This window comes from Notothenia coriiceps, unplaced genomic scaffold, assembly GCF_000735185.1.
Source record: "Notothenia coriiceps isolate Sejong01 unplaced genomic scaffold, NC01 NC01_scaffold00013592, whole genome shotgun sequence".
Classification (NCBI taxonomy): domain Eukaryota; kingdom Metazoa; phylum Chordata; class Actinopteri; order Perciformes; family Nototheniidae; genus Notothenia; species Notothenia coriiceps.
The window spans coordinates 692,403-708,591 of record NW_011346293.1 but is presented as its reverse complement, the minus strand read 5'-3'; the positions used below and the strand labels follow the sequence as shown (position 1 = coordinate 708,591).

Below are 16,189 nucleotides of genomic sequence, written 5' to 3'. Positions count from 1 at the left end.
TATTAATAAGTCACAATCCACAAACTCAGTAAAATGACCACTACCATAAAACAAAACACAGGAAAATGACCACTAGTTGTGCATAAAAGTAAAACAGTACAATACTTACAGTTCTTTTTCAAACGTGAATGTTGTATATATTTATATATAAAACAAACAATAGAAGCACACTTACTGTCAAGTAGCCTATACCAACATTAACATAAGATAATCCTTATGTGTATTATGTATGATGGAAATCCATCAAGGGTGAAAGGTTCAGTTTAAACCAGTACATGGTTATATCATGTGCACAGCTATTGCTTATGGCAATGAAAATCGTATTGGTCCCGCCATGCGTTTTAGAAGGGGGATGATTTTAACCGTTTTATTTCAGGGGGGATGCCATCCCCCCTCAACTCGAGTACCGAGTATTATCATAAAAATAGCACGTTTATTTATTTTAACAAACCACGTTTTCCAAGTAAAATCTATAGAACATATGTTTAATCTTTTTGAAAAATATGATCGGACCATCAGTAACAGATCATCAGTCTTGTGTACAGAATGATCAGTCCGATAAAGTCATGCCAAAACACCGACATTTTACGCGATAAATACGGGTTTAAATATCAGCATTTGCCACGGAAGGCGAGTGGCAGCTACCGTAAACCTTCTCTTAACTCTTAACTTGTGGCATTTACTTGCCACGGCAAGTTGTGGCATATATAAGTTGTGGCATATACTTGCCACGGCAAGTTGTGGCATATACTTGCCACAGATACCACGGAGTAGCGGCCTCCGTGGCAGATGCCGGAAGTACTTGCCACTGCCCGCAGATGCCACGAAATGCGCTTGCTGTCTCTCCAAAATCGTGGATGTTGCAGTTACACAGTGTGAGTTTTCACCACAAAACCACTGCGTTTGAGCACTCATGCTGCAAACTTTGCATATCCTTTGAATATCCTGAATCCTCAACAATGTGTTAAAAGTTCAACTTTGTCCTTGAATGCAACACAGAAAAGTTGCTCGGAGCTGGACGAAATTTTAACCTAAATTGGACTGAAACAAGACCACTAAAGTGATAAAGACGTGTAATATTATTAGCATCTTGATGAACATTTAATTGTATCCTTGTTATTCATATTGGAGCCACATTTTCTTTTTCAGCTTTTATGTTGAACTTATGTATTTTACATTTTATCAACATGTTCATCAACTTTATCATTGCTATTGGATCATTGTTACAATAAGAAAATAGATTGTAGTCACTGAGATTCTAATAATAACCAAAAATTGAAATAATTTGCTCTATCTTTTATTATTTTCTGTTAATACTGTATGTCATCAAGTATAAACATATAGTATTTTAATATTATCAGTATATAGGACATGAGATTGGGCACAGCTTTTAGAACAGTTTTCAGGTGGATGCTGTCGTAAAAAACTTGCTTGAACTTGTTATTCCGTAAAAATGTGAACCAGTCTGTTTTTTTACTTTAAGGAAAGTCAGGACATACAACACAGATGTCAGTGTCTCCCAATATGAGCTTTTTTTAATTAAATAAAAACATTGCCAGTTTCGGCATGAATTACATTACACTGAAACTACGTCAAATACTTTTGTGCTGATCAGGGAACGTGAAGTATGAATAAGAGAAACAGGAAGTCATTGTTGACATATTTACTCATTCAAGATGAACTGATAGATCATTATGCTATGTTTTACTTCCTCCTGCAGCATAGAAAGGTGACTAAACAGTAGAAAGATTAAAACATTTGAACTAATGATCATACTTAGAGCAGTTTATTGGATTACAGACGCTATTTTGCCGGGTATACCATCTCCTCCTTTAATGTGAATTGCAGGTTTTTTTGTATTTAACCAGATGAAAGCATTTACAATGTTGACCTGGCCAAGAAGGCAGCAACGTTACACATTATTACACAGGTGTAAGGTGAAAAGCATATGCTCTGTCATTTTTATATATACATTTCTGTATACTTACTCTAACAATATGAATACTCTTCCTTGTTCCACAGGCCTGCAGAAGAGAACATGCCTCTGCAAAATGGAGCTCCCTACAGCAGTGTCTCAGAGGTGGCCAGCTCTCGTGGAAAGCCCAAAAAGAGACGAGCAGGGCGGCCGCGCCGGGCCGACGGACAGGAGTACGAAACGGACTACAACTCTTCCGGAGACGAGCTGGACGACAATGACTTCGACAGGTAGGAAGAAACTAAAGACCCACCTCTCTCCCCTTTAAAGTTTAAAGTCTTAAGTAAAGGAAGTGTAATTGACAATGTCTAATTGAATTACAAAAATATGCAGAATGTCTTTTAAACATGTAACATATTATTTAATACCATTCATGTGCATTAACACAGTTTGGCAGCATTTTAATGTCAGTTTATTTATGTGGAGCTGAATTTAACTATGTGAAATGATGATTGTGTTTGCACTCCAAAAAATAGGAATTAGTTATTGCAAGTCTTTTTTCACCAAATAAAATAAAATCAAGATTACTGGTTTTCTGACGGAAAATAATATGTTGAATAACAAGTGGGAGTATAGCAACATCGTCCTCGCAGTATTTTCACCTACCTTTTCCAACTGATACTGTAGTCAGCGAAGTTTCCTTTTTGTTTTTGTTGACTTGTTTTGTTGTTCTTCTCTAACTGAAGTGTTCCCTCTCTTATTTTCTGCTTTAGTGAATACCCTCCCATAAGAAACGAGGTGGAGCGCAATGACTACAAACGTAATTTTGATCGCGAACACCAGGAGTACAAAGACCTGCAGGCGGAGCTGGACGCCCTCAATAAGGGTCTGTCAGACCTCGACAGAGAGCTGGACGACCTGCAGGAGGGCAGCCCACAGTTCCTGGTGAGACTTAGTTTAAATTAACAGTTTAATATTGATTTATTGACTGCCTTATTGAATATAACCAATAGTTCTGTTTTCATTTCAATTATCTTGAAGGATATTCCCAATTTGAAAACGAGATGTATCTGTGCAAAGACACAGCAGTAACTGACAGCATGAGCTCAGAAATGTAGTTTGCTTTAAAATTCATAGCAGTGAAGCTGCGTAGTCAAAATGTGTGTGCCATTAAAGGAGGCTTTTACAGAAAATGTGCACCAACTATGCCCGTTCAGTGTCTTTTAACACCTCATTGTGATTTCCCTTTGGAGAAGACCAAAAACAGAGCTAACAGATATGAATTATTGGAGTTATAAAGGCTAAGAAGATACTGTTAGCTAACAAGTTCAACCTTGTAATTTATACGGTTACAACATTTCAGTTGCGTGTTTACTTTCAACCGACAAGTGGCTTTTAGTTTAAGACGGATAAAGTAATGAAGATAAAGAAAGACTGTGTTAGAGAAATGGTGACATTTTGAAATGTGATACATTGTTGATTCACTCTTTAACAGGATGCTTTGGATGAGTACAACAGGATAAAGAACACAAAGAAGGTATGTGTTATTGTTGTTGATTTACAGTTCAAACAGAACCAGAATACAGATTTATCATGGTCATAATAGCTTCTGCTTTTTACAATTGATGAAGCTTTTATATAAAACTCATACTCATTATGTCTCGTCTTCTTTCTCCAATCATATCTGCAGTCTCCAGACTACCTGGTGAAGAAGCGCAGGTGTAAATATCTGAAGTCCAAACTGAGCCACATCAAGAAGATGGTCAGTGATTTCGACCGCAGAGCCTGAACAACTACTTGAGGATCTTACGGGTGAAATGTTTGAGGATTTCAGAGAACAGAGGAGGAGCTACACTGATGTCGAACACAACAGTGTCTGAGCTGTTAGCTGGTGAAACATTGCAAAGGTTGTCTTCTACTTTTGAGACACAGAAAACAAAGATTCCCTGTTGTGTTATGATACTGTTTGTATTACGAGTATCACCTGCCGTAGATACTGTTATATAAGTATTTATTTTGCCTCATGTTATGTGAAATCATCTATAAGAGGGGGTTAAGCTACTACATAGTGGAGGGAAAACAAAACAAATCGGTTTGTTTTTAAATTGCTCTTTTTATGTTGATTTATTATGAGATTCCTTTTCAAGAGCCTTTTTATTCTCATTTCTTGCGATGTCGATGTAAATATGTGGGAAACGCTGAGATTTGTAATGATTTTAGCAATGTGTGTTACGGTGAGTTATGGTACAACAAACAGACACTTTTAAATGCATGTTTAATGCATATTGATGTACTTTTTAAATGATCTGATGACTCTTTTTTTATTATAATAAATACATTTTATTGAACTTTTCTTATGCTGTATTTTTACACAATGGCTTCTCAGACATTTTTAAGACTACAAGCTATTTTCGAAGAACATGCTAAGGATTTATGGGAAACGTGTTAAGAACCAATCTCAACTTGAGTTTGGGTTAAATAAATAAATAATGCTCCCATCAACCCTTACCCTAATGTTAAAAGTATAGCTTGTAGGGACAAAACCACAGAGAATTACCACCTGACTATGAAGTTCCCTTCAGCCCTTTGCATCTTTTTTAGCTTCTTTTAGCATTGTTTTGATTTTGAACCTGCATATTCTGCTCAGCAACCCTGTTTTCCGGGCAAAGAAAGTTGTGATAAACATATTATACACAACCTGTCCAGCACAAACAGAAGACAGACACTGTTATTAATTAGCTGGTGAACATAGTGGAACATTTATCAACTAAAGAGACACATATTTCCCTATGGAGCTGGTGGAGACCAAAGCCAGGTCAGCTGAAAGGTGTGTACATATTGAATTGATCTCTCTAGTGTCTAGAAACACAACTTCAGATTAAAGCTCATGTGTTTAGCAAAGTCTGATGGATGTCTTAACTTCTTGCTAACATGCTAGCTTTAACAGCTTCATAAGGTGGCAATATATCAGATCCTATGTTTTTAGCTCGCTCTGCTGCCACCGAAGGCAAGCAACTCTTAACACGGCTTTATGGAAGTGTTACAAACACTGACGCCATATACACAGTGACGGCACGCTGAAGCAGAGGAAAGTACCTTAAGTTTGTGGCTTTACTCGATAAGGATGCTTTGTTTTCTCATATATCTTCTTTGGTTTCCTCATTGAATTACACCACAGAGACACTTAATCACATGACACCATATTTCACATTAAGACACAAACTTCTCTTCCCTCCTGGCTGAATTTCAGGCAGTGGTTTTGAACTGTTCAGTCTGCATCGAGTGTCTCCTCAGCAGCATCCTCCTGGTCATCTCCTTGGGATGGCCCGGAGGAGCGGAGGGAAGGAAACTCTTTAGGCCAGACTCTTTCTCACAGATTGCACCCCCAGCGCTGGAGCCGAGGTTGTACACATTAAGGATGGGAGCCAGAGGGGGCAGAGATCTAGGCCTGGCTTGGGAGGTGTGGTCCAACAAGAAGGCCCCAGATCCTCTGCGCTCGTACCCAGACAACACCCTCCTGTTTGGGCCCAAACTCGATAGTGACTCCCTGGAGCCCATTGTGCCGGAGCAGTGTAAGGGAGCCAGCTTCTTGCCATCTAAAAGGTCTCTTGTTCTCTGCTGGGACTCCTCCGGCAGACAGTGGATGTCTCTAGCTAGCTGCGGGTCGGAGCTGTAGATGTCCTCCCCAAGCTTGCGCCTTTGGATAATGCTTTGAAGGCTTGAGGAGGCCATGCTGTGAAGTGGAGTGCTGAGGTTTTTGCCACCAGAGAAGGAGGAAGAGGAGGCAAGGGAATCTGTTCCAAGGTTTACAGAGTGGAGGTTAGGGTGGGAGGCAGAGTGGGAGGACTGGAGACCTGGTACGGATATATTTAGTCCCACATGTTTGTCACATTCATTCTTTCCTTCTACTCCTTTGTCCCTTGCCAATCGTTCTTCATACCATCTGAAGGTCTCTGCTGATGAATTTATGCTGTCCAGCTTGTGAATTCTGAAAGGCAAGTCCTCCGTTCGGTTGAGGTCTTTGCTGTTTTCTGTAGAAGAGGCGGGATGATGATGCTGGTGGAGCAGAGACGTTGGGATCTTTAGCCAGGGCTCAGAGTTCAACCTCATGAGGGGCTGCTGCAGGCCGTACCCCGCCACGTGGCCCAGCCTTTGAAACCGAGAAGGGGAACCAGGATGGGAGCTTACGCCTTCTTTAAACGAGAAGACATTCTTAGGGGGACATAAGGAAGAGGAGGAATGACATTGGGGTGAGGTGATAAGCTGGATTTCAGACGGAGAAGCAGGAGCTGCTGATGCCGTTTTGTCCATCTGATCAAGAGGACCAACAGAAGGCGTGCTGAGGTACTGTTTGGCTTGTGAGTTCCCACATGGGAAATGATCAGTGGTTATGATGATCACCTCCTTCCCCTTGGCTTTGCATGTGTCCAGCAGCACCTTCAAAACCTTTAAGTCTCCAGCCATGACTGTGTACACCAGCGCTGACGTCCCGGACTGGTCCTCCAGGCTGATGTCCGCTCCACTAGCCAGCAGCAGAGACACCACCTCGGGGCCGGCCTGCTCCCGGCAGGCGTGCATGAGCGCAGAGCGACCCTCCTTGTCCTGGATGTTGGGGTCCGCCTCTTTCTCCAGGAGGAACTGGAGCAGCTTGACCCGGCTGGCGCTCTGGGCGTCAGTATGCTGGGTCCTGCAGGCCACCATCAGGGGGGTCTGGCCCTGGCTGTCGCTCTCGTTGATGTAAGCTCCCCCCTCCAGGAGCAGCCGGGTGAGACGCAGGCGACGGAGGAACACCGCTCTTAACAAGGGGTTTCCTGAATCCAGCGTCACCGCAGGATTACTGCCTTCTGCCTCCATCCCTCTGGGTCCAAGCTGCTGGCTTTCAGAGATGTAGTAGGATGGGTTTCTGTGGAAAACAAAAACTACTTTTAGGAAATTATGCTAAAGTAAAGCTATTTTCATTCACAAGCCACGGATAAACTTTTAATTCCCAAGTTGTGACTTTGGGATCATGCATTCAGGTCTCACACATTACACAACGGCAAAATCCCTCTTTTATTTAGTTTGTTTATCATTCAGTGTTTTCTGCCGGTTCTCATCTTTGATCCTCTTTACTTGCATGTGAAAGGCTTTGGAAAAGCTGAACATTTACAGTTTTTGTCTTTTCTTCTTGCATATAGGATCCATTCAACAGCTCCTTTTCATGCGCTCCTCCTCCACAGCACCAGCAGAGGCAGACACTTTCTATCAGCCTTTGTGCTGTTTGTCCTTGCTTCTCTCCATTAGACCAAATAAGATGGCAGTTACAATGTCTCAGACAGGAGAATATCAATGTCCGCATAATGTTGCACTTCTGCGTCATACTGTGTCTCCATATGTTAGTACGTTCTGCCCTGTGTAGGAGAATAGGCCTACAAGCTGACCTTCACGATCCAGAATGATGATTAGCATGTGTTGCTATTAGCATTTCCCGACATGTCATATATTAATAAACCAATACACTGCTATTTGTTTAACCTCCAAGTAAAGGGAATGATTTACAAATCTGTAACATTCAATATATTTTCCTTTTTCATAGTAAATTGAATGAAAGGCCCAAAACCAACTATGTATACTAACAAGTATTGAGTGTGGAAAACTATTTTTAAGGGCAAATAATATCCTTTTTACCATATTAATTTGACAAAATGAGGCACGATGTAGAGTCAAAATAATAAAACAAAAATATAATTCAACTAACAAATGAGGTAGCATTGCTAACTAGCACATATAAAAGTAATTTGAATTAGCTCCACCTTTAGCAGCTTCAAAATGCAAGTGATATTCACAATAATGCATCAATAACTATAATCCAGTTTTATAATAGTATTGGGAAAAGGACCAACCTACATAATGACTCCCTTAACTTTAAATGCTTTAGGTACATTCTGATGCTAACACTTTTGTAATTTTGCTCAAGAGTTTGAATGCTGGACTTTCCCATCTAATATACACTTTTTTTTACACTGTAATTGGACAGTATAATGAGTTCCACTGCTAGTCACCTTATAAAAGCACACTCATAAAAAACCTATACGTCATGTTTTCTGTCATCGTCTTTTTCTCCCTTATCCTGTTGCTGCCGTAAGCAATTACATCATCACTGAAAACAACTGAGCTCTTTCCGCTGGCAGCCACACGTCCAACACAAACACCACCTGCATGCTTGACAGATGAGATGGAGGTGGTGCGCATATAATCATGCTCTTTCTTTTTTGGTTGGTACTTTCGCCTAATTACTGTTCAAAATATCAATCATTGAGTCAACCCTTTAACAGAACTCTGCAGTTTTTAATGTGCCATGGCCTCCTACTGCACATAACTATATTTCACTTCATCTATAGAGAGATTGTATTTCTTCATTCTTATATTTCTGTGACCCTTTACTTTACACAAAATGTCATCCTCTTCTTTTACCCTTATATACCCTTTACCCTGAGTTATTTTATGTTGGTCGGTTTCATTTACTGAAAAACACTGCATCATGTTTAAAATGCTTGTATAGATTTTAAATATAACTCTTAGAAAAACAGAGCAGTACAAAGTATAATATGTTTCAATTATATTAAATAGTTTGCATACAATGTAAATACTTAAGTGAAGCACAACAACACATTTCCACCATTCATTTTAAGACACTGGTTTTCACATTTCTTTAGATGTGAAGAAACAACAGACAAATATCACACCTAGAATCAGATTTATTACAGGTGGTTCTCCTAAAATGACGGTACAGTGTGTGGGTTACATTTCCCCCAATGTTCACCTGATATGGATATGGTAAACACCTTGAAATTGAGGCTGAAAGTCTCTTTTATATGTTCATTTCTTAATACTCACAGTAGCACTGTCCACTATATGCAAATATTGTACAGTATTTTTGCATTGGTTTGTTTCCACCCTACCTTCAGATTGAGAATAGAAAACTCCACTTCACCTGAACAAGCCTCGCTCAACACTCATCTTCCATAAGAGCCCACTCACATCACTGTGTGTGTCCGTGTGTGTGTGAGCGCACATATGCTAATTGCTGGTGTTTGTTACTTGTGCACATGTCCGAACGCACTTTCAAATTGACAAAATAAATATATAAAGCATCTTGTTAAATACCACAAAGCGTAAAATTATCCATACATTCAGATTCCTTCTGAGTTCCCTACCACATCATGTCAAAAGGTCACAAGAAGACAGCAATAAATACTAAATGTCCTGTAGTGTGTGTGAACTACTTACCAATCTTCAGTAGGGTTGGTCTTCTCTGGCAGACATTTACTCTCCTGTTGCAGAGCTGCTACTGACTGTGCCCAGGCAGTGCTGAGGTGTGTGTGTGTGTGTGTGTGTGTGTGTGTGTGTGTGTGTGTGTGTGTGTGTGCGCGTGCATGCGTGCGTGCGTGCGTGCGTGCGTGCGTGCGTGAAAGAGTGCGAGAGAGACAGTAAGTCAGAGAAGACGGGAGTTGCAGCAGTCAAGGTTTTCCAGCTTGTGTTTGCTCCTCAGACAAAGTAGAGTGTTACAGGCTTGTCGTCAGGCAGGTCTAAGAAACGGTTAATCCATCCCCGCAGCAGCAGCAGCAGCAGCTCTGCAGAGTTAACAGAGGCAAACAGGAGAGGTTGACAAAAATGAACGCGTTGAAGGTGAAGCACTATAGCAACCGGCCCAGCACCGCCACACCATGTCTGATCTGTCTTTTCCTTACAGGACGCTCTGATTCACCGCAGGCCTGTTAGATTTGAATCCGCCTCACCGGACTTTTTTATTTCTTTAGTTGCACGCAGAAAAGAGAAATTGTTTTGTCCACCTTATCAATGACATCTCCATGACAACCATCAAGGAGGCCGAATGACGGCACATGCTGTGATTGTGCTAGAGGAACTGTTTCTTTGTGTCTGTGTGGGAGTGTGCATGCACCTGTGTGTGGATAAGATCTTCTGCATACTTTGCATGAACATGATTTCATTATTGTGTGATCATTTGAGTGACTCTTTAATTGAGTACTTGATTTGAATTGTAACATATTGAAACATAAGACAGAATGAGTACAATGACAGGACACACTGTTTGCACTTTGTTATTGCATTAACATTATATCATGTATGCATTGAATATGGAAGATCATTGTCTAGAGTCCTGGAGAGACTGCAGGAGTGAGTGAAACCACTATTGGCATTGTGATAAACCAAATTCTCTGCTGCATGATTTAAAAAAAATGAAACAACACTGTTCTTTGTATCCTTTGCAGACTATTACTAAGCCAGCTGTTAATTGTGCAGACCCGTAGCCATAGAAACACTGTGACTTCACGGTGCAGTTTGTTAACCCTACACAAGATGTCAGCATCCCACAAGATTTATCACATTCGTGGACTAACCTTTACTTTCAGACTGCATTGGTTTGAATCTGCATGCATAGGAACACAATAACAAGACCTAAGGAAGTACAAATGTTGCAGATTACTTCAAAAACAACAGGAAGCAGTTAAAACTAAAGATAGGGGAATTTTCTTTTAGATAAAAGAGATTGCATGTTTGATTTACGAATAGTGTAATTTTTTGGCTGAAAAATGGGGAAGCAAGTTCTTTTTGTAAAAGAAAATACTTTTAAGGGCATAATAAAAAATCACTCTTAATATATGTTATTTTTATCATTGTGTTGGAGAAAAAAACAAGCAGGAGCAAGTTGGACAAAACACTTGAAAATAATTATTAAACCCATTGAGACATTTTTTCAAAAGAGCTAAATGGACAGTTTGCACAACATTTAAAGTGTCAGTTGCAGTTTACAATTGCTTTTCTAAAAAAAGAAGAAAACATCTGAATAACTCTTAATTTGTATTTAAAGGAGGACGTAAGCTTTGAGATAAGTTTAGTGTTTGTTGTTTTCATGCTGTTATCCATTTGCAGAGCTCAAACCTGAGGCATATTTATGTACGTATATTAATCTGCAATGTCAAAAGTAGGACAATTGTGTCTTTAATGCAGTACAAATTTACAGTAGCAGAAAAAGTAAATCCTCAAATAAAGAACAGATAGCTTGACATTGCGAAGCTTGTTGGCTTTTCTTTGCAACATTGTAGAATAACTTCTGTTAATGATGTGAATGTCTGGTGTTTGTTCCAGGGGAGGATCCTCTCTGGGAGTCTTGCTCAGGGACACAGGCGTCCTGCTCCCCCTCTGCCCTGATGGAAATCAGCGCGGTGAACAAATACCCTCAGCCAGGAACAGAGACACCCACGGGACGGTATGTTTAGCCGCCATGACTAACCAGAGGCACCTGCTTGATGGTCCTCTTAGAGAGATTTGTTTCATACACATCCACCATGCCTGTCACTGATCCTGCACAATCTCTAAGTTTGTGATATCTACAGTGTTCTTTAAAACAGCTGACAAACCTTAAACCAAAGTGTCTTTTAACCAGTGGCGAATTTTTAGGTATTTGTACTTTTACTTGAGTATTTCCATTTTCTGCAACTTCACACTTACATTGTACTAAAAGTACCACTCTTTAAACACTACATTTATTTTAAAGTTTTAATTTCTACTAACAAATTCAGATTTAGATTATTAATACAAAATAGTATGCAGGAATACGTCATGCTGTAATGTACACATAAATGCATCACTTATTCAAATCAAATTGTATAAAATATTATATTCTGAAATGAACTATTCATCATGATGAGGAATTGTACTTTTGGTACCTTCAGTATAGTTTTATCCGTTTACAAATAATCTTTCTAAAGTATTGTATTGTAGTAATTTTGACGTTATTCATTTAAATATTCATGCAGACAGACAGTGCATTTAAACGTGAACATTCTCATGATATCACATTGAGATGAGTAGCATGTGTTTGGAACATGTCACATGAAGTGACATTGAATACTAAATATTGTTTTCTGTTTAATCTTATTTCTGTATCTTTTACAACCACACTCCGTTCCCTTTATGGCTTTGCATTGTCATTTTCTCTCCATCAACCAGATTCCCTTGCACTTCTTGTTTTTCCTCATCTCTGGATTTTCCAGGCCCACCTTTCACTTTCCTCATTAGTCCTGCAGACATTGAATAAGTCTATATTGCCTCTGACTCCTGGACAGTTTATCATAGTTGCAATGTTTCTTATTCCTTTCTGTCTTTGGCTTTCAATACTCTGACACATAAAGCCCTTTACCGGTCAGACCCACAGACTAATGCTTTTTTTCACAACTCCTTTGGATACGTTTGGACTACCTGACTTGTGATTCTCTGCCTACCTGCCTGCCTATAGTAAGAATATACAGTATGTACCTCCACTTAAATCACTGATCTATCCACGTCTGACTCAGCTCCACAATCATTTATCTGGAGATGTGTCTCCCATAGGCGATGATCCCGTATGTTAAGATGAACCTCAGCCCACTGCCATCTTGTCAACGTCATCAGACATCCCTGGAGAATAATAGACCTGAACTGTCAGCATCTACACTCACCTGAATACATGTCAAGGTGGGAGCTTTTCTCTCCCTAAATCTGCTGCTTTGACCGACAAACAGGTTCCATTTTGGTGAAAAAAGCTAACCACAGAGACAAAGGGAGCTTTGTTCAAAGTATATTTCTGTTATGTTTTGTAGTTCAAAGCACAGATATATTACACAGCATGCATATAGTTCGACTAAAGGACTGCAGTGTTGTGTAAGAGCGTCTTTGAATTTAAAGTGTTTCAAGGCATAAACAGAAGAAATGCAGCAGCAGCTTGTAAATAAATCAGCTGATCCACGTTGTGCAACAGAAACAATGCAGATCCTGATCAGTAATGTTTGGTGATTTATGTGCAGCGGTCATAGTGGCAGACACACAGTGATAGTAATCCCCCATAATCCTTTGCTGGCTATATCTACAGATGAGAGTGCTGTTATTAAAGCCCCTTATGTCCCTATACCCGAGACCACCCAGTGTGACTTATCACTCACGATAAAAAAAAAACTGTTCATGTCATCACTCCATCAGATTGTTATCTTGTTACACTGTAAGAATAGATTTAAAATTCTAATAAGGACTTTGTGGCTTTGCAAATGACTTGACTTAAACACTTATTTTACTTGAAAGCTTGACCAATTCATTTTTAATATATAATCAATGATCGAAATAACAATGTTTTATGGTAAAAGTGTCGCTCACATTGAAAATATGCAGAATTTGCAGTTCCCCTCAGCTCTTAAAAGCCTCTTTATCATCTTTCAGCGGGTTGTTTTGGTTTCTTTATATAACTTCACTGTTTTGCTTTAGTATCGCCTTTCTTATTAGCATTGTTTCCTTCAGGCTATGACACGGTTTGCAAACACGTTTCCCACAAAACTTTTTGTGAGTTATTTTTCTGATCATCAACCTGTTCATATTATTTTACGTAGTGTATTTATTGGACTGGCGCATAACAAATATTTCATATTTAAATCTGCACATAATATATATTTGCAGTTTTAACTAGGGAGGGAAATATTAAACTCCTTACTTTTATATATTTCTGATAACTGTAGTTACTTTTCAAATTAAGATTTAAAATCAAAATATAACATTTCCAATTAATAGTTTGGACGTTTCGTTATCACCGTTTTGAATTAATACAAATGTGTGTATATGCAAACTTAGTTTCTTCTTATTTCCTTTCCCATTAATCATCTCAAAAGTCCTCAGATTAATTTGGGGACCCTTGGAGGGGCCTGAACTTGCTGAAGTGAAAGATCTGAGTGCTTCTTCACACTTGGTTTTCTGTTGCAAATTCTTGTCTTTTCTTTCTCATGTTATTGTAGTGTGCTTTTAATACATGTACAGCACTTAGGCTCGACCAAAAATCGTTTTTAAATGTGCTCTATAAATAAAACTTGATTTGATTTGTCGAACTGTCTCCCCTTCAGGCTGAAATGAGTGTAAACTGAGCATCGATCTGGTGCAGCAGTGATGCAACATGTCCTTGCCCTCTCCTTTAACCTCGGGGAATTGTTTCTATCTCCCTGCGGCTCCGCTCATGATATTAAGCTGCAATGAGACTTTTTCATTTGTCAGCATTCCCAATGTTTGCCTGTGGACGCTGGATGTCTGTCTGTAAAGCTTTGGATCTGATAAGACGCGACAGGATGAGGTTAATCTACCTCAGTGGTTAATGTGTTTACTCACAAAGACTTTATAGGTGCCTGTTTACCTATAAACCCTTGATTGATACATCCACATTTAAATATTTTTGTTTTAATAGAAAAAATGAACAATCTAAGACATTATTTGATTGAGTGCTGGAAAAATACATTATTTAATCATTTATCCTCAAATCAAAACATTTTAATTAGCATTTTAGATTAAATTACAAATATTCTAAAATTATTTTATAATTTTTTTATTTACTGAAAATTCAATATATCCTGGGGTTTAAGCTTTAAGTAATGTTGCTGTTTATTATCTTTTCTGTTAATAAAATACATATTTTTGAGGATATATGAAGCTGGTTGATAAAGTTAGTTTCAGCAATTAAAAAATGATGGCCATTTTTCACTATTTTCAGTGATTTTGTAAAGACATTTCTTTATAATTTAATCATCAAAAGATCATATCCAGATTATACAAAAAATAACATAAGTATAACTTTCAGCCCTGTTCTTATTCAAAATCGAAATATCTTATCTGTGTTATTTTAATTCATTATTTATGTTATGTCTCATTCTTTGCCTTTTTATATTCAACATTTTGCCTCATTTGTCCTTATTGTTTCAATCCTGGTTTAACTTTTTAAAGCTCTTTTAAACTGTTTTTTGTGCTTAATATTTAAAATGTATTATTAATATGTTGTTGTTTCTCCATTACTTTCCTACAGCATGCTTTATTTGCATCAGAGCAGAAGATTTTGGGGATTGGGGGGGGTTACAGGAGTGTGCAGTCGCTTACTGCTTCCTGTTTTAGCAGCTGGGAGCAGCTCTGCAGCAGCGTGGGTTTCATTACCCTCCGTCAGCACTGCTGGTGTGGGTGGGATCTGCTGAAAGATATACTCTGTGATATTTTCTCTCTATGAAATGAAAGTTGTGGTCTGCAGTTGTGGAGGAAATATTCTGACCCTTTACTTTGGTTAAGTATCAGGATACTGAAAAGTCTCTGTTAAAATTCCTTCAGTGAAAATGATACATATTGTGATCACATTCAGAGTACTCAATGCAGAACTAAATGTCCCCTTTGACTTTTATTCTATGATATATAATATTTGAGTGCTATTATCAAAGCCCCTGCTAAACTTAATTTAGCATAATTTTGTTGCTGCATTTGACTGTTGTTCTTGGTTAATGGGGCTGATTTCACTATTTCATTTAATGTCAGTTAACATTGTAAAAAAACAAAAAAATATTTACCATTTCTTAACGTTTGTAGTGCAGACCTAAAAATTATGGAATATTAATTTAGATCTCTTTTAGGAAAAGCAGTAAAGCTTTACATTTGATAAGCCATACTCATATAACGTTTGTAGTTTCTCCTGCAGAGAAACACAACATCTATGTTTTGTGTTCAAAAATCTGAATCTGTAACGTGCCTAAAGCTTCCAGACACAGTAAAGTATGAAGTGGCGTTGACACCAATTTGAACCTGAGTGCAGTACTCGAGTAAATGTACTCAGTTACATCCCAGCACTGTAAGCAGGTCAGCGTGGAGTCGGGTTAGACTTCATCACAGTAAACTGATACTAAGCTGCCTAACAGATTAGACTGGCATCGTCTGTGCGTGACATTGTGTCTTTTGATGGTGTGATACATGTGTTATCTGTTACACCAGGTCCACCCCAGTTGCATTTACCCGACCTCAGCCAGACCCTGACCTCTGCGACTGGAGGGTTGAGGGCTGGAGGGGGGGGGTTAATACTCCTCCTTCCCTCCAATCAACCACCACATCATGCACAGTGAACAGAAGTGAAATGCAAACAGCTCTGTGGAAGCTTAGTAAAAAAAGAAACACGAATGTATGCACATTTAACATCTGTCTCCATGCATTTACACAAACACACACACACACACACACACACACACACACACACACACACACACACACACACACACACACACACACACACACACACACACACACGTGCGCGCGCACACACACACACACACACACCTGCGCGCACACACACACACACACACACACACACACACACGTGCGCGCGCACACACACACACACACACACACACACACACACACACACACACACACACACACACACACACACACACACAC

At 39.1% G+C, this 16,189-nt stretch overlaps 2 protein-coding genes across 2 annotated transcripts in view; one reads left to right on the top strand and one right to left on the bottom strand.

Moving 5' to 3' along the window:
* oclna (occludin a) overlaps nt 1-4,277 on the top strand; it is a gene marked incomplete at its 5' end in the record, with an annotated part of 11,057 nt that extends 6,780 nt beyond the window's left edge. Inside the window, 4 exons of the mRNA XM_010774223.1 lie at nt 2,012-2,205; nt 2,689-2,860; nt 3,411-3,452; nt 3,606-4,277. Of these exons, the coding sequence (XP_010772525.1) occupies nt 2,012-2,205; nt 2,689-2,860; nt 3,411-3,452; nt 3,606-3,704 (507 nt within the window). The remainder of the gene's footprint in view (nt 1-2,011; nt 2,206-2,688; nt 2,861-3,410; nt 3,453-3,605) is intronic.
* Nucleotides 4,278-4,373: 96 nt separating this feature from the next.
* On the bottom strand, nt 4,374-9,249 carry ankrd34ba (ankyrin repeat domain 34Ba). Its single transcript, XM_010774191.1, has 2 exons — nt 9,185-9,249; nt 4,374-6,818 (listed from the first exon to the last, which is right to left on the bottom strand). Exon 2 carries the CDS (start codon nt 6,767-6,769, stop codon nt 5,162-5,164), a length of 1,608 nt encoding a protein of 535 aa, XP_010772493.1. The 5' UTR covers nt 6,770-6,818; nt 9,185-9,249; the 3' UTR covers nt 4,374-5,161.
* Between the last annotated feature and the right edge of the window lie 6,940 nt (nt 9,250-16,189).